The sequence below is a fragment of the Triticum aestivum genome, chromosome 5A, assembly GCF_018294505.1.
Source record: "Triticum aestivum cultivar Chinese Spring chromosome 5A, IWGSC CS RefSeq v2.1, whole genome shotgun sequence".
In the NCBI taxonomy this organism is placed as follows: domain Eukaryota; kingdom Viridiplantae; phylum Streptophyta; class Magnoliopsida; order Poales; family Poaceae; genus Triticum; species Triticum aestivum.
Window position 1 is genome coordinate 196,101,684 of NC_057806.1, and position 26,401 is coordinate 196,128,084.

At 46.6% G+C, this 26,401-nt stretch overlaps 1 protein-coding gene across 1 annotated transcript; it reads left to right on the forward strand.

Annotated features, from left to right (window-relative positions):
• The first annotated feature begins 6,360 nt into the window (after positions 1–6,360).
• LOC123101269 (inactive protein kinase SELMODRAFT_444075-like) lies at positions 6,361–8,265 on the forward strand. Its single transcript, XM_044522794.1, has 2 exons — positions 6,361–6,765; positions 8,245–8,265. The coding sequence occupies exons 1-2, from the start codon at positions 6,361–6,363 to the stop codon at positions 8,263–8,265; spliced, it is 426 nt and encodes a 141-aa protein (XP_044378729.1).
• The last annotated feature ends 18,136 nt before the right edge of the window (positions 8,266–26,401 follow it).

Here is a 26,401-nt window from a genome sequence, read left to right on the forward strand (position 1 = left end):
CTGGTGGGTGGCGTCCAACCAAAGTCCTAAAACCTAGAAGATCATGCGAGACATGCGAGCGTGGATCCACTCTTCGCACTCCACCCAGACTCCCTGTCAAACTCCTATGTCGCGTCTCTCTCTTGACGTCGGGGATTGAGAAGGCCATGACGATAGGTGGAGAAGGCCATGATGGGCAAGGGGTTGCGACGAGCAGGAGGGTCTAGGGGTGCTTTCCAAAAGTAGAGAGGGGGAAGGGGAAGGCAGAGGGAGGGAGGAGGCTCACCAGAGAAAAGGGGTGCTGGGTTGACCACTCATGCATCGGCAGCAAGCTGGGGACTACGATGGAAGGCGGCCCAGGACTGCACGCGGCGGTGGCAGCTGGGACTCAGAGTCGAGCGCGACCATGGCGGAAGTGCGGCGACGAGATCCGGTGGCGCGCACGAAAATGGTTGGGGCGGCGGTGTGTGTTGTGGGGACGACGACACGTTCTGCCGAGGGAGGGAAGGTGGGGGCGGCGGCTCGTCCGCCGGGGAGGGAGATGGGGATGGCGGCGCGTCCGCCAAGGAGGGAGGTGGGGCGGTGGTGCATCTAATGGGAAGGAAGGTTGGGACGGCGGTGCGTCTGTCGTTGAGGAAGGTGGGGGCAGCGGTCCTTCTGCCGCCAGAGGGAGGTGTCGCGGCGGTGCTTGCTGCCGGAGAGGGAGGAGGTAGAGGTGGCGGCTGCTGCCTGGGAGGGAGCCGGGGTGGCGTTAAGGGGGCGTGCGGATAAGGTCGGGAAGGGCTTTTTTCTCTTCATATGTTCAGGAGTTTGGGAGGATGTGTGTCGGCTCCTTATAGGACTGATGTGATCCAAATAGTTATTTTGATCATCTATATATATGATCACAACCTGAACTGCCTAAGTAACGCGCCTGAACTTACCTCTGGACGAACCCGGCCTTCGGGCTATCTTCGCAACCGTGGCTTCTCCCGTGAATTATTCTGGTTAGTCGTGTTCTATATGATGTTAGTGTAATCTAGAAACATTTTGTAGCAACTAAATACCCGTTTTAAATAGGAATCTCGCTCGCTGGCAGATTTTGCTCTCGGGTTGTGATGAAATTGTGTTTTTTGCATTTTACTGTCTGAGTTGTTCGACCTGAACTTCTCCAAGTGCTAGGTTGAACTTCTGCCAACATTGCCCAAATGGGGCTTATGATATACCGTTGGAAAGCTATGGACACCAGTATCATGACCGAAGTTGAATTTTTGGCAAAATATAAGCAGTTTAAGAGCAGTTTTGAAAACCGTTTTTTCATCATACAAAAAACATGAATCGTATTTTCGATCGCATTTATAAACCGTTTATCGGAATGAGGCAAATAATATGGCGTTGGAAAGCTTCTGCAAATCCGCTCCTTCCACATGTTTAAAGTTTTCTCCAATTCCTTATGGTTAAAGAGTAATTTGGAAAATCATAAAATTTTGCAAATCGAACAGCCGAGTTCGTATTTTCGATATCATTTCTAAACGGCTAATCCAATTGAGGAAAATAATATGGCGTTGGAAAGCTTATGAAAATGCGCTACTTTTTCATGTTTAAAGTTTTTCCTAATTTTGAACGGTTTAAAAGTAATTTCAAAAACGGTCCAAGTTGCACCGAGTTCGTATTTTCGAGCTAATTTTTTAATCGTACGTCCGAATGTAGCAAATGATATGGCGTTGGAAAGCTTGAGGAAATGCGAAACTCTTTGGTATATATTGTTTCTCCCAATTCCTTACTGTTTTAAGTCAATTTGGAAAATGGCTAAAAACGTATTTTTGCTGTAATTTCTACAAACTTTATCGGAATGGGGCAAATAATATACCATTGAAAAGCTAAGAAAAATGCGAAACTTTTTAATGTTGATGGTTTTCTCTGATTCCTAGCCGTTTTCAAGTAATTTTGAAAATGGTGAGATCATTCGTTCTATCTTTATCGCGAAACAGATTCTTCGAAAATGTACCTTGTGAAGAACCTGAACTTCTCGGCATGTCTACTTGAACTTCACTCTGTTTTTCACGTGTTTTTTTTGCCTGTAGCTCTGCATCCACTCACCGGAACACTCACCGGAATTAAGCAAGTAATATACCGGTGGAAACCTGATGTAAACACGTAACTTTCCCGTGTTGATCATTTTTTCATACTCGTGATATTTTAAAAGTTTTTCATCTCAAATTCATTCAGTATAGTAGTCGAACTTCCTGCTGTTTTCACGTTGAACTTCTGTGACATATTTTCATTTCTAATTTTCTCATCCATTTCGTCAGTGTTACACAAATAATATTCGTTTTGTACAAACCCCTCTCAGAATATATTTTTTAACTTTCTCCGACCAAGAACTTGAACTTACACAAATGATATTCCTATCGTTTTGAAGTAAATTAGAGAAATGACGAGATCATGATTTCTGCCTACATTGCGAATGGAAATGCACTACGTGAAGTAGTTGAACTTCTCGGGCATGTCTTTTTGAACCTCACTCTGTTTTTGACGTGTTGTTTTTTGCACTGCATGAAGTAGTTGAACTTCCGGGGCATGTCTGTTTCACTTTATTGTATTTTTCTTATATGAAACACACACCATGCAGTACGTGAACTTCTGAATGTTATCAATTTGAACTTCTCTTTGGTTTGAGTGAATTATTTTAAAACACAAAAAACAACATCTTTTTTATGTAATTTGGACGTCTAAATACACGGTGAACCTATCTCACAAGAATTTTCAAACTTTTCCTTGCCGGGCACTTGAACTTCTAGCAACCATTTTTTTCATTTATGAGTTGTTTTTAAAAGTGCAAAAAAGGGCATTGTGTTTTTTATTTTTTGAACAGGTAAATCCTAGGTTTTTATAAACTCTGAACTTCTTTGTTATTTCAATTTGAACTTCACCTTTTTATATTTTTGAGTAAAGAATTGTATTCAATTTTTATACGAAAAAAATCAAATATGGAAATACAAGGTGAACCTCTATCGCAAGAATTTTTGAACTTCTCCGACCACCGCACTTGAACTTCCTTCAACAAACCTTTTAAGCTTTTATTTTTCTATACTTTTATTGCTCCCCTGAAATGCATTCCTGTGCAGTACTTGAACTTCTCGTTGTTTTCACTATGAACTTCTTTCAACAGGTACAAATTTTTTGAATACATCAAAACGTGTTTTAAATGGTATACATGAAACTGTTAAACCGTTCATCGAAATGTGGCACATAATATACCCGGTGGAAAGCGTATGAATCGCAACAAGTTTTTCATGTAGACATGTGTTACAAATTCGTTGCAATTTGAGAGCAGTTTTTAAAATGGCAAAACAACGTTTTTTGTCTTTTAAAACAACATGTAAATGAACGACGGACGTCTCGTAAATATGATTTTTGAACCGTGCAGGGTGGAGCACGTGAACTTCTTGCAACAAACCTTTTAGGCTTTTAGTTTTGTATTTTTTTTATTCTCATCTGAAACGCATTCCGTGTAGTAGTTGAACTTCCTCCTGTTTTCACCTTGAACTTTTATCACGTTTTTCTATTCGTAATTCCCCACCTATACATCGGAGTTGGACAAATAATATACCTTTGCAAACCCGCTAAAAGACATAACTTTTTCTAATACGATTAAGCTTTTGTTTCGAACAACATGCACAATTTTGTTTTAACCATTTTTTGGAATAAGAGTATATATACACCTTGGAAAGTTGTTGAAGATGAAAAACTTTTTAATGTAGAGCATTTTGGTTTTAAATTTGTAATGGATTGAGAGAATTCTTTTAATTCATAAAAACAACATTTTTGTGTGTTTTTACACATGTAAATACATGGTGAACCTCTCTCACAAGTATTTTTGAACTTCCCCTGGCCAAGCACTTGGACTTCTCACAATAATTTTTTTAGAGTTTACCTTTTATTTTATTTTTCTCATATGAAACACACACCATGTATTGAGTGAACTTCACGATGTTGTCACTTTTGAATTGCTCTCTCCTTTTTTTACCCTAAGTCCTAAAACATACATCAAAATTGAGCATGGAAATCCAAGGCTTTTACAATCTATGAACTTCTTTGCTTTTTTAATTTGAACATCTTAGTTTTATTCTTAGAAAATAAAAAAATGAATTTTAAGTAAACATCATACAACCTTTTTAAAATTGAACTTCATACGTTAATTTTGCATGAAAACAAAGACTTTATTTTTTAAATGGATTTGCTTCAAAAAATTAAATGGCAAAACGATGCTACCCTTTAGCAACAAAAAAATGATTTTTTATAGAAATCAAACCGCTCTATTTTTTCTTTAATTTTTTAACCTCTTTATGTATTTTTAGAAATGGGCAAAATTTGAGTATTTTTTAGTAAATGTCGAACTTCTTGGTTATTTCAAACTGAACTTCTTATTTTATTCGTTAGAAACGGGAAATTTTTGAGTTTTTGTAATAAATATTGAAATGCTCCGTTTATTTGAAATTGAACTTCTTGGTTTATTAGTTAGTAGCGAGGAAAATCTGAGTTTTTCAACTTGGAGTATTGTATTTTTAAAAATTGAACTATTGTACTTTAAAAACTTGAACTTCTTGGTTTACATTAAACTATTGTATTTTTAAAAATTGAACTTCTTGGTTTTTTCAATTTGGACTTCTTGGTGTTATTCATTTGCAACGGAAAAAATCTCTTCTTGTAATAATTATCGAACCGCTCAATTTTAAATTCAGTTTTGTAAAAAACATCACGCATAGTTGAATTGCAACTCAACTTTCTATTTTTGTACTTTTGCATTTTTTTAAGTAGTAGTTCATGAGTTTTATTTTATTTTGATAACTAGATATTTTTTACTCTTTTTGCCTTTGCATTTAATATTTGAACATCACGTGTCCCATATTTTTGAACTTCAAACCATAGTTCTTTAAAATTTTAACTTCTTTTTTTCTTTCAAGAAATGGTATTGCTGTTCTTAGAAGTCCAAGAATGCATCAATAGTTGAAGGCACATAACATCATACAACTTGTGTGCCCCAAAAGAGAGAAACATAATACTTACACAATGTCCATACACATTATAGAGGAAGTTTTACATTATTAAAAAATAGAACTTAGGAACACAACGCGCCATATTGTGTAGTAACAGAAGAGATCATAAGATTCAGACAACACAATGTGTCTCAGAATTTATTTAATAAATTTCCAAAGGATCTAAGAAATGAAAAACAGGGGGAAAACCCTTTCCTGATTGTACTGAAAATAAATTTTCTGAACCTTAAATCCCATTCACTCTGAGCTTCACTGCCATCAAAACTCGCTATGTAAAGATTTTTTCGAACTCGTTTGATGTTCATAGCAGGCACAAATTCGGATTTGCAATTTACTAGAGTATACACCCACTGCTCGCAGGAGCTCGTCGTTGCAGACGGAGAGGAAGGAAGCAAGGGAAAAGACAGGGGGCATGAGCACATGGGCACGCCGTGCAGTCGACGATGGCGGAGGTCATCCATGAGGAGCACGATGGGGTTGAACTGCATGAGTTGGCGAAGAAGTTGTACGGCCTGGGCGTCGCAGTGCGGCAGTGGCGCGCACGACCAGTTGCAGGTCGGGGCCTCCTCCAGCTGCAGGTCGATGTCTCCTCTAGCTGCAGGCAGTGCCCAATCCGCACGTGCCCACCGGCGAGGTGGAGGACGGTGAAGAATTCTCACCGGGTCCGATGACCCAGGGGAGGAGATGATGACGGATCTCACCGGAAGGTGGCGCGACAGTTGGGGTAGGGCAAGAGGAGCACCATCGGTGGGAAGCCTGTGGAAGTTGGCAAAGGTGGCGGTGCTAGAGGCCATCGGTGGCGGGGCGTGGGAAGTTTCCCACGGTGAAGATCAAGAGCAGAAGGGCCTGGCGGCGCGGTGGAAGGAGGGGGAGGCTTCCCACAGGCTCCGGAGTAGGCGTCTCTCTGATGAAGAAAGAAGAAGAAACCGAGGACGCCGGAGCACCATCCTCTGCTTCAAACTCTGACCCTAGAACTTCTCTGTCATGTGCTTCAGAAGCAGATGGTAGCTCTCTGAAGAAACAAGACACCAAGGATGCCGGAGCGTCCTCTGAATCAAGCTCAACAGACCCTGCAACCTCTCCATTGTTCGCTTCAGAAACAGATAGCAGCTCGCCGGAGACAGAAGCGTTCGACGATACCAGCGGAGCATCCTCTGTATCGAGCTCAGGCCCCCGCAGTACTACTCGAGTTTCTGCCTCAGAGGCACATAGCCCGCTGAAGAGAGAAGCACCCAAGGATAGTTTCCAGCATTTGAATGCCAATGTGCAATCTAACCCTGACAGTGAAGCTCCAACTCCTCAGGCAGCATCAGCAGCAGCCTCGTCGTCGCTCCAGCCATGGATGGCCGACATCCTGCAGCGACCCGGTGCATCCCCCAGGCCAACACCAACCCGCCGAAGAACCCCGACAGCCGACGCGCTGCTGGAGAAGATCGCCAAGCTGGACCTGCTGACAAAGATCGGCACCGTCAGGAGCAGGTCCGGCCTGAACTTCAGAGGCAACGTGAGAGACGTCGTGTCCCTCTCCCGGACCCCTGCGCTGGGGCCGCTGCTGCTGTGCTCGGTGTGCCAGCACAAGACGCCGGTGTTCGGGAAGCCGCCGCGGTGGTTCAGCTACGCGGAGCTGGAGCACGCCACCGGCGGCTTCTCGAGAGCAAACTTCCTGGCCGAGGGTGGGTTCGGGTCTATGCACCGAGGTGTGCTGCCTGACGGCCAGGCCATGGCCCGCTGGCGTTGGGGTCTGTTGGTCAGCGGCAGGAGAGGCGACGAGGTCGGGGGCGGCGGCGGGGAAAAAAATTATATGAGACCAGGTCTCATATAAATCAGGTGAGACCCGTCCTGATAGATGACATGTGGCATTCACAAATCACAAAGCATCCAATCTCTCTCCCCCCTCCCCCCTGATTTCAGGTGGGGGTGGGGTGGATGCTTTGTGATTTATGAATGCCACGTGTCATTCATCGGGATGGGTCTCACCTGCTAATCCGCGAGACCTGGTCTCATAGAATTTTTTTCCGGCAGCGGGGGTGGTGCGCTGGGGCCGAGGGGCCGACGGCGGGATCCGCGCCGGAGTCAGGGGGCGGCGGCGGGAGGTGGTCGGGACATCCAGGAAGAGGCGATGCGGTGCGGGAGGAGGAGGTGGGGTGGGAATGGGCCCGTCGGGTGTTTTGTTTTTTGCGTTTTCCGGAGTTCGGGAGGCCTGGCCGTGATTTAAATAGTTATTCTATTCTTAGGATTAGAATAATGCTACTCTATACTAGTAAATGCACGTGCGTTGCTACGGGCTATACTGTATAAAAATGAATTAGACAAATTATTGATATTGAAGCTTATTTTTCTCTCATACACCAACCTTAAGGTCGACGGCAGGTTCCTGCGATCTAGTATAGCATAAACATGGCCATATTGGAGGGCTATACTGTATATAATAAAGGGGATATATTTTCACTGTATGTATGATACACTTTTATGATACACTGTATGAAAAATGTAACAATGCGACAGTCCAGGCTCCCACAAATCCAGACCGTATTGAAGAGAAAAATGTCTAAACTATGAACCCTGTTATCTCCAACATGCATACCCAACATAAAAACTCCACCCCATGACACACCCTTATGTTTTTCTGTCGGACCCTTCCCTTCCGCTCGGTTTTCGCCGTAGTGAGACATTTTTTGCTGGAGCCCTCTTCTTTAAAACGGGATGACGCCCACCTCACCTTCGCCATCGCGGCCTCCCTCCTTCACACCATACTTCCCCACGGAGGGATTGCATTTAGACGTCGAAAAAAATCGATGGCGAGGGAGTCATGGAGGAGGGGTAGAGAACGAACCGGTGAAAGCCAAAAAAAACCTGCGTACAATGTTCGCTCCGCCTGGGTCATAGAGGAGTCCCCCTGGTAGAGGAGTTTGGGGAGAAGAGGACGGCGACGTGAGGACACGTCGGGAGGATCGCAAGGAAGGCACGCTGGAAGAGGAGATCAGGGAGAAGAGGACGGCAGCGCGAGGACGTCGGGATTATCGCGAGGAGGGCAGGCGATGGGAGGATTGCGTTCACATACACGTTAATGGGCCAGCCGAATGCTGTGATGTGATGATGTCAAAGGTGGGCGAAAGATAGGAGTCGTGGGATGAGGTGAAGTGAGGCGAGACTACCAACTAAGACATTAGTAGTAGAGATTACTGAGAGTTGGTATAACATACATAATCCTTATGGAAAATGTTAGGTTGAATCTTTGAGTAAGTGAATCTATCTTGTAAACTCCATTGTAGACCATGCATACACATTATTCTCCAAAAGAACGGGTGCAGATTATTTGAAAGAGCTTGATATCACATAGACCATAGTCCTTATGTAGTCTTGCATTGAAAGATATAGGTATGTAAGACAGTTAGCTTGGAATGAAATAGATAATTAAATGGAAAAGAGAAGAACTGAAATGAGGTAGAACTTCCAGTAGGGTCACATTTCATTACTCAGACTAACCAAGAGTTTCAGAACCGAGTTCTTGGAGCTCTTTGTCTTTCAGGTCATCATTCTTTATAATCTAAAACGTGAACATTTGGTTGGTAAAGAACATTACGTGTTAAATATGACATGTTATAGCAAGTCTAATATCAGGACCACCTCTCATGGGCACAATCAACTTCCTAAATCCTCTTTTTTATCAGATGCATAATGCACATCACTTACCAAGGAAGATTTTAGCCTCTTCAACATAACAATCGCCATCCCTTGTCAAAGCTCACACCAAAATAACTGCACGTGTAATCATTCTACCCTTTGATTGATAGACTGACAATAAGTACACAAAAGATAGGAGCTACTCACATTCAAACTTCTTCCACAAGCTCGTTGATGGTCATGCCCCTTCAACATGTTCACACATAGTGAGTCAAAAAATAATATTCCTCCAACCAGCCCATACAGAATGCCTCAAATTGGCATGATAAAACAAATCCAGATTGCATTATTCATTGAAATGATAAAAAAATGAAAACATCTCAAACCAATATGTATGTAGAACCGGAAATTATATCTTATGTATCAAAATGACTATACAACCTTCCAAAAAGCGAAGGAGGACCATACATAATACAATACTCCTTTCCAGCGCTTTACGTCGCCCGCCTCCCAATGCATCCCTGTTCATCTCCATGGCCTACAGGAGGCGCTTCACCTACATCACAATTTTGAGATAGGAATCCCTTCTTCACCTACAGCAAAATTTCGAGATCCCAACACTATCAGGCTAATACAAAGACCCATGAGAAGTGTGAACGCACCAACATCTCCGGGTATGCATGGACCATACGGGGAACTAATTTGGGAAACGTAGGCGGCGATGCTGGCATGGCCAACGGCACATGATGCATCTATAGTGAGACCGGCGGCGGCCAGCAGCACCGTGGCGGCCCAATTCGATAAGCCCGATGGTCGAGTACCTGGAAGGCCAGTAGCCCACGCACACGACGTTGGCAAAGTAGCTCGGGATGGCAGCGGCGAATCGCTGGGTCACCCGTGTCAGTGACCTCGAGGCGTCGTTGGCGCGAAGGGGAGCATGTTTCCACTGTCGCAGATCTCCCATGCGACATCAATGGTCGACAGCATCGGCCTCTCTCGATGGACCGGATCTTCCCTGTCACGGTATTCGGGGGAGAGGGGGTAGGCAGTGCTAAACAGCGGAGGGAGAGGCTTCACCTGGCAGGTTCTTGAGCGGTTTGACAGTTCTTTTTTTTCAAGGATAGCTGAATGCCCTTGCGTTGCTATGAGACATCCAAGATACTATCTCTCTCTCAATTTACAGGGCGTGCGCGTGTCCTTAGATCGTTAATTTGACCAACCTAATACAAGTCATATATTATAAAAAAATATAACAATATAAACTTCAGATGTTCTATTTTCAAACTGTATAATTTTTATGTTATATAATTTATATTAAGGTGATAAAATTGGTAACCTAGGTATACGCGTAGGACTTGTAAACTGAAACGGAGGTAGTATTTATATTGATCAATAACCAGAAGGTTATTAATTCTACTTCGCAAACTTCGACAATGCATGCACATTTTAATTTTCGATCAAAAAACAAAGGTAACAAACTCCTATAACAGTGGATAAAATACAAGAAATCAGTCTAACTGAAAATACCACATCTACCTTAGAACGTCTATAATATCAATTAAGAAGTCTGCTACAAAACTTACTAACAGGTGGAAAAGGGGCAGCTAGTATCTCTCCAACAAACAAAATCATACCATACAAAACAGATTGCCTGCAGTCAATAAAACAGTAGTAGGGCATCTGAACAAAAAAATACATAGGGAAAATGGAACATGTCGTTTCGAAAATTACATTAATCCTGTCAATGTTAACCACTATACTGAAGATAGGCCATAATGGCCACATGACCATCTGCACTGTACTGATAACAGAACTGCGTGTCTTCATTGCTATCATTATAGACTAACATATTTAATTGTTTCGGCACAAAGGTTCCATAATGCCAGGGTAAATTCAAGAATCTTCACACGCACTTAATAGACCATGTAATAGCATGTTGAAACCTACGCATGAAAAGCATGGTTCCGAGATACTTAAGTCTTGAGGTCAGTCCAGTCTTACCATGAAAATGAAAAGACCATATGATGTCTGGTGCAGCTCCCTATTCATCAGTAGAGAATCCTTCGATTTATTTACATGAAGATTCTTATTGGGCATGGCTGCATCAATCCGAATATATATATTTGGATGATTGATTCCACACATGTGGAGCAGATATTGGAGATTATTAAGATTCTAGCGTATTCCAAACTTTATTTATTTTTATCCCAGTTCTAGACTTCTAATGTCTGTGAAAGAAGAAAATCTTGACTGGAACATAAAATGGCAACAATAAGAAAAAGTTATCACCGGAGCAATGCAGTTAAGAGTTTTGGATACCTTTCAGAAATAAGTGACATATATTAGCATATTTTATCAGAACAATTCAATCTGCAAATTAGCAAACATGGACATTCCAGTACATAGTAGTACGAAAAAAGGTGAAAACAAGTGAACTGTGACACAATGTAATAGCTGAATCAACAAGGACATGTTAGAATACGAACATATTGGAGATGAGAATTCCATTGACCTCTTGTTGGACTCTTCAAATCAGATCACTGATGGCGCTTCCAGCAGTGAGGCTTCCCCACGGCAAGGCATCTTTCTGGCTATTGTAGCTCTGGAGGATTATGCCATCAGTAGATAATCTACCAGGACCTAAGGCTTCTCCATCCGGCCACGGCTGCAGCCGCGTCCACATCGTCGTGGATGCTCCGCCATATCCGCCTGGACGAGCGCAGGATCTTCATCACCAACCTCTTGTTTAGCCACGATGCCACGGTGGCCACCAGGCGGCTTGAAGCCACAAACGACATGCTTGAGCACACATCGCGATGTTGGGGGCCACACCAGACAGCGACACCATGCAACGCGTCATGGCGACGTTCATGGAGGCGTTGGCGCGATGCTAGCTCCCGGCATGGGCTGGCTTGTGCAGGGCACTGCTCCTACCCCGTGCGGTGCCCACGCCACCATCGCACCCTATACCATGCAATCAAATTGGCAGATAGAGTGCAAAATAATGGAACAAAATTGACAGAAAGATGAACAATGTGCAAGTAGCAACCTCAAAATACGAGGACTACTCGTTTTGAAGTTTCAGAAGAGTTGATCTCAGAAAACTTCAATTGAACGCAAGGCCGAGTAGCAATGTACCCGGATCAGTAGCCTAATTTTTAGATGGTGTAGCTGGCAAATCTTCAAATCTAGTCCCTAAGAAGGAAATCAAGAGCCGATCATGAAGTTAATATACAGAGCTTCCATAAATCACACATTCACCTACATCCAAAATGAAGCCTCCACCTGCCAAAATCACATGCCTAGTTCTTATAGTGTCCCAAAGGCAGTATGTAAGGCAGCGGAATGGATGATCAAATCATAAAACATAATCTAGTATTTACCAACGATTCAGTATCCTGCACGTCGGACTGGATCTCAAAGAGCCTCTGCTTCATCTTGTTTGCTTAGATCTCACCATGTAAGACGAAACCAACAATAGCGAATAGAAATAGGCACGGGAAGAGAGGGTGGCGATCTTGGCGAAGACCTCGCAGACACAGAGTCGCAGTACTGGCGCTCGTAGCCCTGGAACCCCTCGCTGCTTATGATTGCTCTTCTTGATCGCCTTTCATGGCATGTATTAAAGATAAATGGTAGCTAACCAGACCTAGCCGCTGTCACCGCCGAGAGGAGGTTGAGTAGTCAGTCGTTTGCGTAGGTGAAAGCTGCTATGTATGTCCTTGATCCATTGCCCGCCGTACAGGATCGACCCATGCACTTGAGACAATATTGGGCGCGCATCGAAGCAGACTTGATGGCTATGTCCCGGATCCACCGCCCCCTGTCCTGCTTGACCCATCCACAGGAATCAACACCGGACGCACCGGCTCATCGTCGATGCCGACGAGCTGTTTCATTGCGAGGTCAAGGGGAGCCGCGGAAGGGCCGCACTGGTGCCTGTGCTACGCGCTACTCGCTAGCGGCGTCAACTGGGAAGGGGCGGCTAGGGTTCGAACAGGGAGGAGGAGACACGGCTTGCATGGATTTTTCGTTGCTTGCGTGCGTGGGTATGACGGTTTTGCTGGTTCTTTCGCCGGATCGCATGGGGGTGAGACCACGTAATTAAGAAGAACGAATCACGTTTGGGGTGGAACGTATGCAGGGAAAACCAACAGCGCACGGGAGGGAGGCTCGACGAAGTAAGACGGGAAACGGAACGCTGCGTTTCTTTTAGGTATTATTATTATTAGAGAATTAGAGATTAGAGATTATTTGTTTCTTGAAAATCTATTATTTGTTTGCTAAAGCAAATTGCATTAATAAGAGAGATCCGTTGATTTGGCTAAGGTAGGAAAGAATCTATTATTTGTTTGCTAAAGCAATTTGCATTAATGGGAGACCTCCGTTGATTTGGCTAAGGTAGGAAAGAATCTATTATTTGTTTTCTAAACCAAATTGCATTAATGAGAGAGATCCGTTGATTTGGCTAAGGTAGGAAAGAATCTATTATTTGTTTGCTAAAGCAAATTGCATTAATGAGAGAGATCCGTTGATTTGGCTAAGGTAGGAAAGAATCTATTTTTTGTTTCCTAAAGCAAATTGCATTAATGAGAGAGATTTGTTGATTTGGCTAAGGTAGGAAAGAATCTATTATTTGTTTCCTAAAGCAAATTGCATTAATGAGAGAGATTCGTTGATTTGGCTAAGGTAGGAAAGTTAGATCTGTGATCTTTTTTCATTAGGAAAGTGTTAAAAATAAACCGTACCGGACTACCAACTCCTCCATTAGGTTTTTTTCGCTGGTTAATTTTCGTAGGTTTTTTTGCTGGATTGTCTTGGATGCGATCGGAGGTTAGGCCCTGGATTGCGTGGGGCGGGCGGGTGCTTCGGTACGCGGTTTTTTCGGTTCATGACGGCTCAGTGTGAGGTGGGACGAGGTACCAAAAAAAACCATGGGAGGTGGGATGAAAAAAAACCTAGAAGCGAGACTACCAACTGCTCCATTAGGAGTAGAGATATGAAAATGGGTTAGTACTCCTAGGAGTACATACTCCTATATGCCACATATCTCATATACTGCCATGTGGTATTATATATAATACTTTATCATTGTAAGTATGTTTATATATTATATATAACATATTCCAAAGTGAGTTAAATGAAAAAATTGCAAGTTGGCCCATGGTTTTTATTGTATTTGCGAAATATGTATAGATTTATACGTAAAAAAGCATACTCATAATACAATGCATACTACCTAAAAAGTAGTATATATACTACATACTAGACGTACATATTCTCCAATTTGATAAATATTACATATAACATACAAAACCGAAGTGTTGGTAACTAACACTGGTGGTAGATAAAATTTGTCACTTATCGTTAATGCTCGTGCGTTGCAACGAGAAAGAAAAAATAAAACGACCCTAACCCAATAAGTATTCCCACTCACTCGACACAATGGTCCATATCCCCTATTTCAATAAATGTGCTTCACTGCGTAACAAACATCAATTATCATTAATCAGGCTGGCCAGATAGAGAATAAGTTTGTAGATGACCAAAATGATGGTTCAATTAACAACAAAATTCTTTGTGGCGCTAATTCGAAACATGCAATGTGGATCCTAGTCAACTAACCTGGTAAACAACTTTATCCTTAGACTACTATACCGATAATAAAAATATCATACCCGCAATGCTTATTTTGAGCTATCATCAGATAATAAAGTGTGGTAAAGTTAATTGTGTGCCTCCTCCTTTAGGAGTAGAGATAATGCTTATACATATAATCGTCCAGAACCTCACATGAGCATGACGAGGAAAATATTATATGTATGTGAATATTATTTTCCTCTTTGGAGGTTCTGGCATTGTTTACTACCAAGGAGTCAATCCGGAGGGATATTATTTGGGGTTAAGTTCGAAACGCTAGAAATGATGTTCTGGACGCTAGAAGTGATGTGTCACCTCCTTTAGAAGTAGAGATAATGTTCATTTTGTGATTAGTTTTATGTGCAACACTACACGAAGGGAATATATGCAAAACGTTGAAGTTCTATTAGTCATATTGTGAATATTTTACCGGCTTTTGGCCTTTTGGCCGAACCAAAAAAGGATCTTCTATTACAACAACCATTGTAGTGAGTGGAGAGGAGATTTCACCCGAAGAATCACCGTGAGGGGATGGGTATATTGTTGACTCAATTCTATGGAGCTGAGGCGAGTCAGAGCTTAGGGGCAATCCAATAGTGCAGAAAGGGTCGTGCAGACAATGTTGCTGCTTCTTTTAATCACCATCTTCTTAGGGGTTTCATGGAAGCGGTCCTTCGAGACGACAAAGGCAGGTTCATAGCTGGAGGGAATGAGAAAATAGATTTTTACACGAATGTGTTGATGGCGGAAGCTTTAGCTCTAAAATTCAGTCTAACACTGGCGCAATAGGCGGGATGCAATCGCCTTATTATAAATTCAGATAATATGAAGGTGGTTCATACTACGAATGATGGAGGACAGTCGGCGGGTGCGGCGGCAGCAATCTTCGATGACTGTTTTCATTATGCTTGTGATTTCGTTACTGCTAGATTTGAGCACTATAATAGGGAAGCAAATAAAGTAGCTCATGAGCTTGCTAGATTAGCTAGATTTCTTTGACTTTCGATTGGTTTGAGGAGAGCCTTTAAATGAAATTGTAATGATCCTCACAAACGATATACTAATTACAAATGAATAAAGTCTGAGTTTTTTAAAAGAAAATAAAGCGTCGCGCAGACAGACAATACGCTGAACTGAACAAAATATAATTTTTAATTCTAGACAAGTGCTATGCGGCCAACCACAAATTATATGTTTATTATGTCTAAATGATGGATTAAATACGCAATTTACAAGAATGACTCTAAGCCAACCATAAAGTCTGAGGGGTTTGATCAAACATTTATGTACAGATTTTTCCAAAAGTGTGACCTGCACTAAAAGCATCTCCAGCCGTCCCTCAACAGACCCCCTAAGCCACCTTTTTTAGCTCCGGCGAAAAAAGCACCCACTCGCGCGTCAAGAGTCCAATTTTCGCCGGTTTGTGTCAAAATTAGCGCCAACAGACCCAGGTTGAACCCAGCGCACTAGGGATAGATCGGGGGCGCCGGGGGAAAAAATGGCGACAAAACTTCTCGCGCCAGATTTCCACCCTGTGGGCCCGCCGAGTCAGCAACTCGTCTTCCTTGTCCTCATCACCTCGCATCGTCTCCTGCGAGAATCAATGCCAAAGCTTCCCGTCGGTCAGCCTTCCATTGATCACGGGCGGCGCAGTAATCACGAGCCGCCGCGCGTCCTGCCCTTTTCCCGCCACGCGTCCACACCCCTTTGGCCCTCTCGCCGCTATAAAAGCCGACCTCGCCGGCCCTCGCCGCACACTCGCAATCGTGATCTATCTCGCCTTCTCTCGCCCGCGCTACTCCAGCCAAGTGTCGTCCATCTTTCTCGCACAGAAGCCATGGCGAAGAGGTTCCCCGACGATGGGGCGGCAGCCAACGGCTCCGGGCACCGCTGGCTGCATGAGTGGGAGGCCCGCCTGGTGCACGAGGCGGATTACCCGACGCCGCCTGACATGTGCGTCCCAGCGCATGGCTGCTGAGCGTTAGCGGCATCCCCGTTCCCCCGCCGCCCTCTGACGCGGATTGCCCTGCCAACCTACCGGAGTACACACGCCAAGAAGCACGGTACGCGGCGGACAATACCCCCCTCTAGACCGCGTACTTCCTGCGTCGCCGAGCCAAGCAGCTGGCATCCACCAACGACGCACCGGCGCCCAGGGGTCTCCACAACTCGGAGGGCTACCGTCAATGGTGGGGCGCGCCAGTCCAAACTCTCTCCACCGTGCTCAGGCACATCGAGGGCGGCCACGAGCCACGACTAGAGTATCCGAAGTCGTCCATCTCTTGCTGCCGCGCGAGCTCCTAGATACTGAGGCGCATGGACACACCGTCCTCATCGTCCTCGGGCTCCCGCTCCTCCTCGTCAAGATGGAGCCGCAGGGAGACGCTGCTCCGTCGGTGCAGCCACGGCGGCATCCTCGTCATCAATGAGGGCGGTCATGCTCCTTCCCCTCCCCGCAGCCACTCCCGCCTGGTCAAGTCGAAGAGGCGAAGAAGGAGCCGGCAGCGACTGCCGTGGTGAAGCAGGAGCACGAGGCGATGGCCGCCGACCTCGAGAGCAGCCTTCTCTGGTCGTGGTAGGACTACGTGGTGTAGGAGATGGAGCACCAGCGCCGCGCCCTGGAAGAGATCGTCGCGCGTCGCCGCGGCCGCGACGAGGGCGGCATCGTCGTGCTCTCCGACAGCGACAACAAGGTCACCACGCCGAGCCAAGTCATCCGCATCGGCGATCCAGGGCAGGGATCTAGTCAGGACGCACCGCTCTTGAGCAACGGCGGCGACGACAACGACGGCGGCGACGACGACTACACCGCCTTCTACAAACTCCTCGGCATGGAGTAGGCGTAGTTTTAATGTTTATTCTATGTTTTTTAGTCTCCCAAAAATCAATGTAAAAATCGCCCAAATTTCGTCCAAAACGCCTGAATTTCGCAGAGTTCTTGCGTTTCTAATTGGTTTTCAACTTCTGTTGTGCGTTCGCGGCTGGGAATTGCATGCCCCCCAAGCTGAAAATTTCGCCAACGGTGCCCCAAGAGGCACTATTTTTGCCCGAAAAAGTCCTTGGGGGGGGGGGGCGAACGGCTGGAGATGCTCTAAGTCAGAGGCATGCAAACAAAACACTAGAACTATCGTCCAGGAGAATAAAAGCATTAGAGCATCTCCACTCATGCCCCCAAGAAGCCTCCTTAACCACTTTTTGGACATCGGCGGGCAGAAAACGTCCCACTCGGGCCCTAGGACCTCACTTTTCGTCGAATTAGCCAAAAATACAGTCGGCGCTCCCGTGCCAAACTCATCCCACCGGGGGTCACTTGGGGAAGGAGAGAGAAGATTTGCATGTCGTTTGGCCCACACTCAGCCTCCCACTCCTTTTCTCCATCCTTTTTCGCAGGGCCCCGCCCATTCCCCTCTCCCACGCCCGCGTGACTCCACTCCAACACCCACCACCGCCCACAATGTAGCCCTCCTGCCCAGCTTCTTCTGGTCGCCGGTGCTGGCGCTCTGCCACCACCGCGCGCCCACGGCCGCCGCGGAGACGCTCGACGTCGAGGCATCCTGCTCACCGCGCCGGCACTCGCTCCCACGTGCCTCGTCTCTGCCCGCCCCGTCCGACATCCTGCTCACCGACTATGCGCGACCCGGCCACCCGCCGGCTCCCGCGAGCACGCCTGCGTCGGCTGCGCCCGAGGCGCTCTCCGCTCCGCTTCGCGTCATCTCCTCCGCCGGCTTCAGCTTCGTCGCCCCGTCGAGTCCACTCAATCTGCACCGCGCCCAGCCTCCCGAGCCGCTGGGCCGCCTTGCGTGCCGCCCCGCTCTTCGGCTCCGCCGGTGGTCGAGTGCTCTCCACCTCGCGCGTCTCTCTTGCCGGCCACTCCTCGCACGTGTCCCCGCCCCTGCCGGTCGCGACCCGACCGCACACCGCCCCCGCGAGCGCCGCCTCTCCTGCGCCGCGACTCGGCCCGGACGGCCGCGCTGTCTGCCCGTGCTTCGCTGGCCGCCGACGAGGTCTCCCACGCTGACCTGAGGCCGACCAACACCATGCCTCCTCATTTGCTCGGCCTCCTCGCGACGTTCCCGCGCTTGGCGCTACTCCGTCGGCTCGTCGCCACAGCGTTCGTTGTGCTTGTGCTCGCCGGCCTCGACCCTTGCTGCCTGGGGCGCAACGAGTGGAAGAAATTTCACCCCCATGCTAAAATTCTCGTCGGCAGCCCCCCCCCCCCAAGCGGCGAAAAAAATGTCTCCTGGGGCAAACAAGTGGAGATGCTCCTAGACTAGCCACAATGGGTAGTAACATAGTAGTAACATGCCTATGTTACTATTCTATGTTACTACCTCTATATTGAGAGTATATGTGTGATAACATGCAACACTTTATTTATTAGTCTATAGACTCATCTTGCCTTGATATGTGTGATATTACTCATACTACTAGTAAGGCGGCCCGTAATGAGTAGTATCATACCTTAGTATCATGCACATGATACTAAAGTATGATACTACCTCCATAATGTATAGTATCATATATACTAATATCTTAGGTGACTTTATTTATTACCATGCATGACACATAGTAGCATAGCATTTATTATGATACAGTATCATGATATGATACTCAACCCTCTCTTTCCCCATTTAATTCCATGCCACATCAGCAAAATAGTCTAGTTAGCATGCATGATACTAGTTATGATACTCCCATTACGACTAGTCTAAGGCTAGTCATAGTGGGAGTAACATAAGTAGTAACATACATGCCACGTAAGCAAAAAAGATGATGTGTCATCTAATTAATGAAGAAAGAGGCAAATAGAGTAACATAATATGTTACCGTCACATAGCGCTTTCCAATGCAAAATAAGTCTGCAAAGCAATAAATATATGTGTGTGTGTGTGTGTGTGTGTGTGTGTGTGTGTGTTACTATACCTATGACACTTCCTACTATGAAGGTAATAACATAGACTAGTAACTTACGCATGTTACTATTCTAAATTACTCCCCATTATGTTATCACATGTCTCTCTTTCTTCATTTATTGTTTACCACATTATCTATTTTATCTAGATATATGTAATGCTACTATCTATGTTACTCCCGCTGTGGGTAGTCTTAGCACATGTACTTCCATAGACTAACCAAGAGCCGAACAAAAGGTACAAAGAAGATGCTGACGACATGCTTGCACCTGAAACAATAAATATGGCATGCCGTGGTAACATCAGACTTCTAAGGGCATCTCCAACAGTTTATATGTTAGCTTGTTGGTAAAATATGCCATGTCATCAACCAACATCTTAACATACAATAACTTCAATGGGTTGTATGTAGTTTATCCAATAGGATGTGAGATAATAAATAAGGTGCTCTCTCATTCTACATTGAATCTTGTGCAAGTTGTGTTGGTTCATTAAGATACAACCTTCCTCTCTTTCCTCGTTTATTGTATGACACATCATCAAAAATCCTATGTGGCAAAGTCTACCAATAATTATTTTACAACCATTGAAGATGCTCTAACACTAATCCATATCTGAGAATCTGAGTAAGGAATAAAAAAAGGTTGATACCACACATGCAGCATCCTCGAAGCAACATCTGGACAGCAGATTATAGACAGGTGTGAGAAAACAAACAAACGGGATTTTTGTCCAGCGACGGCAAAGAATTAATGAACCGAGGTGTGGAGGAAATCACCACATACAGAGCTACGCATCAGCATCGTACATGTAAATGGAGGAGATCTCACGAGCACCGTGGTGGGCTTGAGCTGTGAACGAGGACTCCTGCAGAAGCTCCCTAGTCCTCCTACACGAGAGTGGAATCCATTGACGCTGGCGACACCGTCCCTCCATGGCTCCATGCAGAAGCTGCCTAGTCCTACACGAGAGTGGAATCCATTGACGCTGGCGAGACCGTCCCTCCATGGCTCCATGCTTGCTCCACACGCTTGTGAAGGTCCTTGCAGCTCGCTGTCTGCCTCGGCCGTAGAAAAAAGGAGGAAAGGAGGCGACCAGGAGCAGCGTGTGGCGGAGTAGCCCGTGAAGGAGCAACGCGTGGTGGGTGGAGAGGGAGCTCGCGCGATCCCCATGGAGGAGGAGGCCACAACCACCTCTCCTCGGAGGCTTGGGGAAGGAGCCCGTGTCGGTGATTGCTCATGCCCGTCGAGAACCTCGGCCACCTCACGCAGATCTCGGCGGAGGATGCCGTCGCTCCCGGTGGTGGAGGCTGCATCAGATCCGTTGGGCTCCATCTCCGTGAGTACAGGTGGGGCCTCGCTTGGTCTGGAGGTAGGGGATTATGGAGCGGCTAGTGCTCAAGCTGAGGGAGATGGTGGAAGAACACGAACCGGGATTCTCCTCCCTTTTTCCTCTCCCGCGACCGCGCCGCCCTCGCGGGCGACGGGTCGCGCCCAACCTTCTCCCCCGCGCACCTCCCCCTCCCGCTCCCTCCCTGCCGCCGGCGCCGGCGCCCGCTGCGGGCCTAGCCCGGGCGACGTTGGTGGCGGCGCCCCCTGGTCTTTCCCCTCTAGGGCGTTCGCCGGCGCGGGACGAGGAGACCCCGGGTGGAGTTTCTAGGCGGCGGCGGGAGCTCCTGGCGCGAGCCGGGGCGGGCTTCTGGACGGTGGCGTCGTCGTTGGCGGCGGGGCGATGCGGCGGCACGGTCTGGCGACGCCCGCTCGGCCCAGATCTGGCCCTTCGGGCCCCATCCAGGCCTGGGCGGGCCGGCGGCGGGGTGGGCCTGCTTCGTGGCTTCCGGGAGGGCAGGGAAAGGCGATGAGTGGCAGGGTGCTAGCGGCGCTATCGCCGGCTTGCCGCAGCGTGGCGACGGGGCTTAGCGAGCCCGTTTCGGACCTGGCCGGGCCAGGGGTGGCCTGACATGCGCTGCTGCCGTGTCCGGACGGCTACCGCGACGGTGCTGAAGGCTCTGGCCTCCCGCACGACGGTGGTGGAGGTGGTTCTCTCCCGTTCCGCTTCGGTGCTGGTTCTTTGTAACACCCACGATGCGGCTATATCTCCCACGTGTCGGAGCACGATTTAGATGCATAACCGCATAGTAGGCATGTCGCAAGAGGGGTAATCTTTACACATCTTATGTACTGAATAAGAAAGGGATAAAGAGTTGGCTTACAATCGCCACTTTGTTGAGGAATGTAGCAATAATTCAAAATTTCCTACGTATCACCAAGATCAATCTATGTAGTCATCTAGCAACGAGGGAGGAGTGGATCTACATACCTTTGTAGATCGCGCGCGGAAGCGTTCAAGAGAACGGGGTTGATGGAGTCATACTCGTCGTGATCCAAATCACCGATGATCCTAGCGCCGAACGGACGGCACCTCCGCGTTCAACACACGTACGGAGCAGCGACGTCTCCTCCTTCTTGATTCAGCAAGGGGGAAGGAGAGGTTGATGGAGATCCAGCAGCACGACGGCGTGATGGTGGAAGTAGCGGGATTCCAACAGGGCTTCGCCAAGCGCTGCGGGAGGAGGGAGATGTGTCATGGGAGGGAGAGGGAGGCGCCAGGGCTTAGGTGTGGCTGCCCTCCCTTCCCCCACTATATATAGGGCCAAGGGAGAGGGGGGGCGCAGCCTTGGCCCTTCCTCTAAGAAAGGGTGCGGCCAGGGAGGAGTCCATCCTCCCCAAGGCACCTAGGAGGTGCCTTCCCCCTTTTAGGACTCTTCCTTTCCCTTATCTCTTGGCGCATGGGCCTCTTGGGGCTGGTGCCCTTGACCCATATAGGCCAAGGCGCACACCCCTACAGCCCATGTGGCCCCCCCGGGGCAGGTGGACCCCCTTGGTGGACCCCCGGACCCCTTTTGACACTTCCGGTACAATACCGATAATGCGTGAAACTTTTTCGGTGACCAAAACAAGACTTCCCATATATAAATCTTTACCTCCGGACCATTCCGGAACTCCTCGTGACGTCCGGGATCTCATCCGGGACTCCGAACAACTTTCGGATTACCGCATACTAATATCTTTATAACCCTAGCATCACCGAACCTTAAGTGTGTAGACCCTACGGGTTCGGGAGACATGCAGACATGACGAGATGACTCTCCGGTCAATAACCAACAGCGGGATCTGGATACCCATGTTGGCTCCCACATGTTCCACGATGATCTCATCGGATGAACCACGATGTCAAGGACTTAATCAATCCCGTATACAATTCCCTTTGTCTAGCGGTACGATACTTGCCCGAGATTCGATCGTCGGTATCCCGATACCTTGTTCAATCTCGTTACCGGCAAGTCTCTTTACTCGTTTCGTAACACATCATCCCATGATCAACTCCTTGATCACATTGTGCACATTATGATGATGTCCTACCGAGTGGGCCCAGAGATACCTCTCCGTTTACACGGAGTGACAAATCCCAGTCTCGATTCGTGCCAACCCAACAGACACTTTCGGAGATACCTGTAGTGTACCTTTATAGCCACCCAGTTACGTTGTGACGTTTGGCACACCCAAAGCACTCCTACGGTATCCGGGAGTTGCACAATCTCATGGTCTAAGGAAATGATACTTGACATTAGAAAAGCTTTAGCATACGAACTACATGATCTTGTGCTAGGCTTAGGATTGGGTCTTTGTCCATCACATCATTCTCCTAATGATGTGATCCCGTTATCAATGACATCCAATGTTCATGGTCAGGAAACCGTAACCATCTATTGATCAACGAGCTAGTCAACTAGAGGCTTACTAGGGACATGGTGTTGTCTATGTATCCACACATGTATCTGAGTTTCCTATCAATACAATTCTAGCATGGATACTAAACGATTATCATGAACAAGGAAATATAATAATAACTAATTTAATATTGCCTCTAGGGCATATTTCCAACACACTTCACACAATACATAATATAGCATACATCATCCAGAATACAATCAAGGTCCAACTACGAAACCAAATAAAGAAAGACAACCCCAAATGCTAGATCCCCGATCGCCCCAACTGGGCTCCTCTACTGATCGTCCGGAAAAGACACATAGTAACGGCCCGAATCCTCGTAGAACTCCCACTTGAGTTCGGTCGCGTCCCCTGCACTGGCATCATCGGCACCTGCATCTGTTTTGAAGTAATCTGTGAGTCACGGGGACTCAGCAATCTCACACCCTCGCGATCAAGACTATTTAAGCTTATGGGTAGGAAAAGGTAGTGAGGTGGAGCTGCAGCAAGCTTATGGGTAGGGGAAGAGAAGCAAAGCACGGTCGAGAAGCTATACAGATCAAGAAGTGATCCTGAAACTACTTACGTTCAAGCATAACACGAGACCGTGTTCTCTTCCTGGACTCCGCCGAAAAGAGACCATCACGGCTACACACGTGGTTGATTCATTTTAATTAAGTTTAGTTTCAAGTTATCTACAACCCGACATTTACAAATTCCCATCTGCCCATAACCGCGGGCACGACTTTCGAAAGTTCAAAAATCCTGCAGGGGTGCCCCAACTTAGCCCATCACAAGCTCTCACGGCCAACGAAGGATATTCCTTCTCCTAGGAAGACCCGATCAGACTCGAAATCCCGGTTACAAGACATTTCGACAATGGTAAAACAAGATCAGCAAAGCCACCCGAATGTGCCGACAAATCCTGATAGGAGCTGCACATATCTCGTTCTCAGGGCACACCAGATTGTCCAAGATTCCGGTAGGCCAACCCAGAGTTGCCCCTGGTGGCCACCGGCTGTTGACATGTTGGACCAACACTCAGAGGAGCACTGGCCCGGGGGTTTAAAATAAAGATGACCCTTGAGTCTGCGGAACCCAAGGGAAAAAGGCTTAGGTGGCAAATGGTAAAATCAAGGTTGGGCCTTGCTGGATGAGTTTTATTCAAGGCGAACTGTCAAGGGGTTCCCATTATAACCCAACCGCGTAAGGAACTCAAAATCAAGAAACATAACACCGGTATGGCGGAAACTAGGGCGGCAAGAGTGGAATAAAACACCAGGCATAAGACCGAGCCTTCCACCCTTTACCAAGTATATAGGTGCATTAAAGTAAACAAGATATAATAATGATATCCCAACAATAACCATGTTCCAACATGGAACAGACTCCATCTTCACCTGTAACTAGCAACGCTATAAGAGGGGCTGAGCAAAGCGGTAACATAGCCAAACAACGGTTTGCTGGGAAAGGTGGGTTAGAGGCTTGACATGGCGATATGGGAGGCATGATATAGCAAGTGGTAGGTATCGCGGCATAACAATAGAGCGAATAACTAGCAAGCAAAAATAGAAGTGATTTCGAGGGTATGGTCATCTTGCCTACAAAGTTCTCCGAGTTGACGAAAGCTTGATCCTCGTAAGCGTACTCAACGGGTTCCTCGATCACGTACTCGTCTCCCGGCTCTACCCAAAGCAAGAGCACAAGCAAAAGAAACAACAATCAACCACGGTGCAATGCGCAAGCAACATGATGCAAAACATGGCATGATATGCGGAATGTGATATGCAATGCATATGCGAGCTCCGGAAGGAAAAGATTGATCAAGGCATCAACTTGGCAAACCAAGTGCGCCGCTGGAAAGATGAGTTGATTTCGGTCGAAATCGATATAAAGATCACCGGAATCGGATGCACGGTTTGCAAATGGCAAGCAAAACAAGAATGGCACAATTCTGTGATTAACAGCACGATGCCATCTAGAGTGCAACAAGAAACTAAGCTACTGCCCTCCAACATAGCAAAAAAGCATATGGTAGTGATCTACTCAAGATGCTTGACAAAAGATGAATACTGAGCTACGGCTAAATCACACAAGAGCAGGTTCAAACAAGCATGGAAAAAGTGCAAAAGATATCAGCTTTACAGACTTAGTGAAAATACTAACATGCCAGGAATTAACATCAGAAAGCAATGTTTAGAGCAAGCAAACAACATGCTACAGGAACAGATCATAGCAAACAAAGGCATGGCATGAATCTACTCAAAGCATAGAACAAAAGTCCCTTACTAACCATGAGCCAAAAGGGCACAGAAAATATTATGGCACCCATGTAAACATAGCAAGTTTCGTTAACAGATTCAGACTTAGCAGAAAACAGAGCATGGCATAAACAGAATTATGAAGGCATCTTTGCGAGCTTGATTCACTCATCACAAGGCATTTCATGACAAGCTAAGCATACTACCAGCAATAAGACATGTTCAAGAAGCTAACCATGGCAAGAAAAAGTTTATAGCATGCTTGGATCAACTACAACATCAATGGCAAAATTGATTAACATGTAAACAATCTGCCCGGAACATTTTATAGCAAAAGTAGAGCAGGATTAAGACATGCTAGGGACTCTATAATTACAAACAGGGGCATGAATGGATAGAGCATAACCATATGTCCAAATCATCCTTACTGAACATACTTAAAAGAAGCATGGATCTCACTGTAGCATCACAAATACATGACATAAAAATAACAGCAGGGAAATGACTTAGTAAAATTCTAAGTCTCTGAAATCAGCAATATCACGAGAGATACTTTGCATGCTTGTGTTAGTCACCACAATGATCACAAAAATACATGGCATACACCCTTGTAAAGATGGCATAGCATAGACCTAAATATATATAGAGCTCATGTCCATATGCAGCACACAACAATTGTAGCAAAAAATGACAAATGCTCATACTCTGCTAAGAATCAGCACCTAACATTTTATAGCACTCTTCCATCAGCCATTTGGGCATCAAGATGGACTCAAACAAGCATGGCACAATGGAACAAAAAGAAGAGCACATCATGATGAATATTTTGATATATTGCACACACAAAACGGAGCAACAGTCATGAAGTTATGTCATGATGAACAGAGCAATAAAATATGAGGGGGAAAAGACTTAGGGAAAAATTCGACCTCCGAAAACTGGATCTAGGGTTTCAGGCTCGTGGTACGAGGCTCGCCGTAATGGATCTCGCTGGAATCGTCGCGGTGGCCGGAGTCCGAAGCAGAGGGAGGTCGGCGACGAGGGAGGAGAGGCCGGGGAGGTGCTTCCGGCCGGAGATGCGGCGAGGTGGCGGCGTCCGCGGCGGTGCGGCGGTGGGCGACGAGCAAGGCGGGGACCGGGACCGGCGGGCGGAGCAGCGGACGGTGGCGGGG

Coding starts and splice junctions, on each gene's coding strand:
- LOC123101269 (XM_044522794.1), top strand. CDS start 6,361: ATGGCCGACATCCTGCAGCGACCCGGTGCATCCCCCAGGCCAACACCA. Junction 6,766..8,244: donor GCTGGCGTTGGGGTCTGTTG/GTCAGCGGCAGG, acceptor GGAAAATGTTAG/GTTGAATCTTTGAGTAAGTG.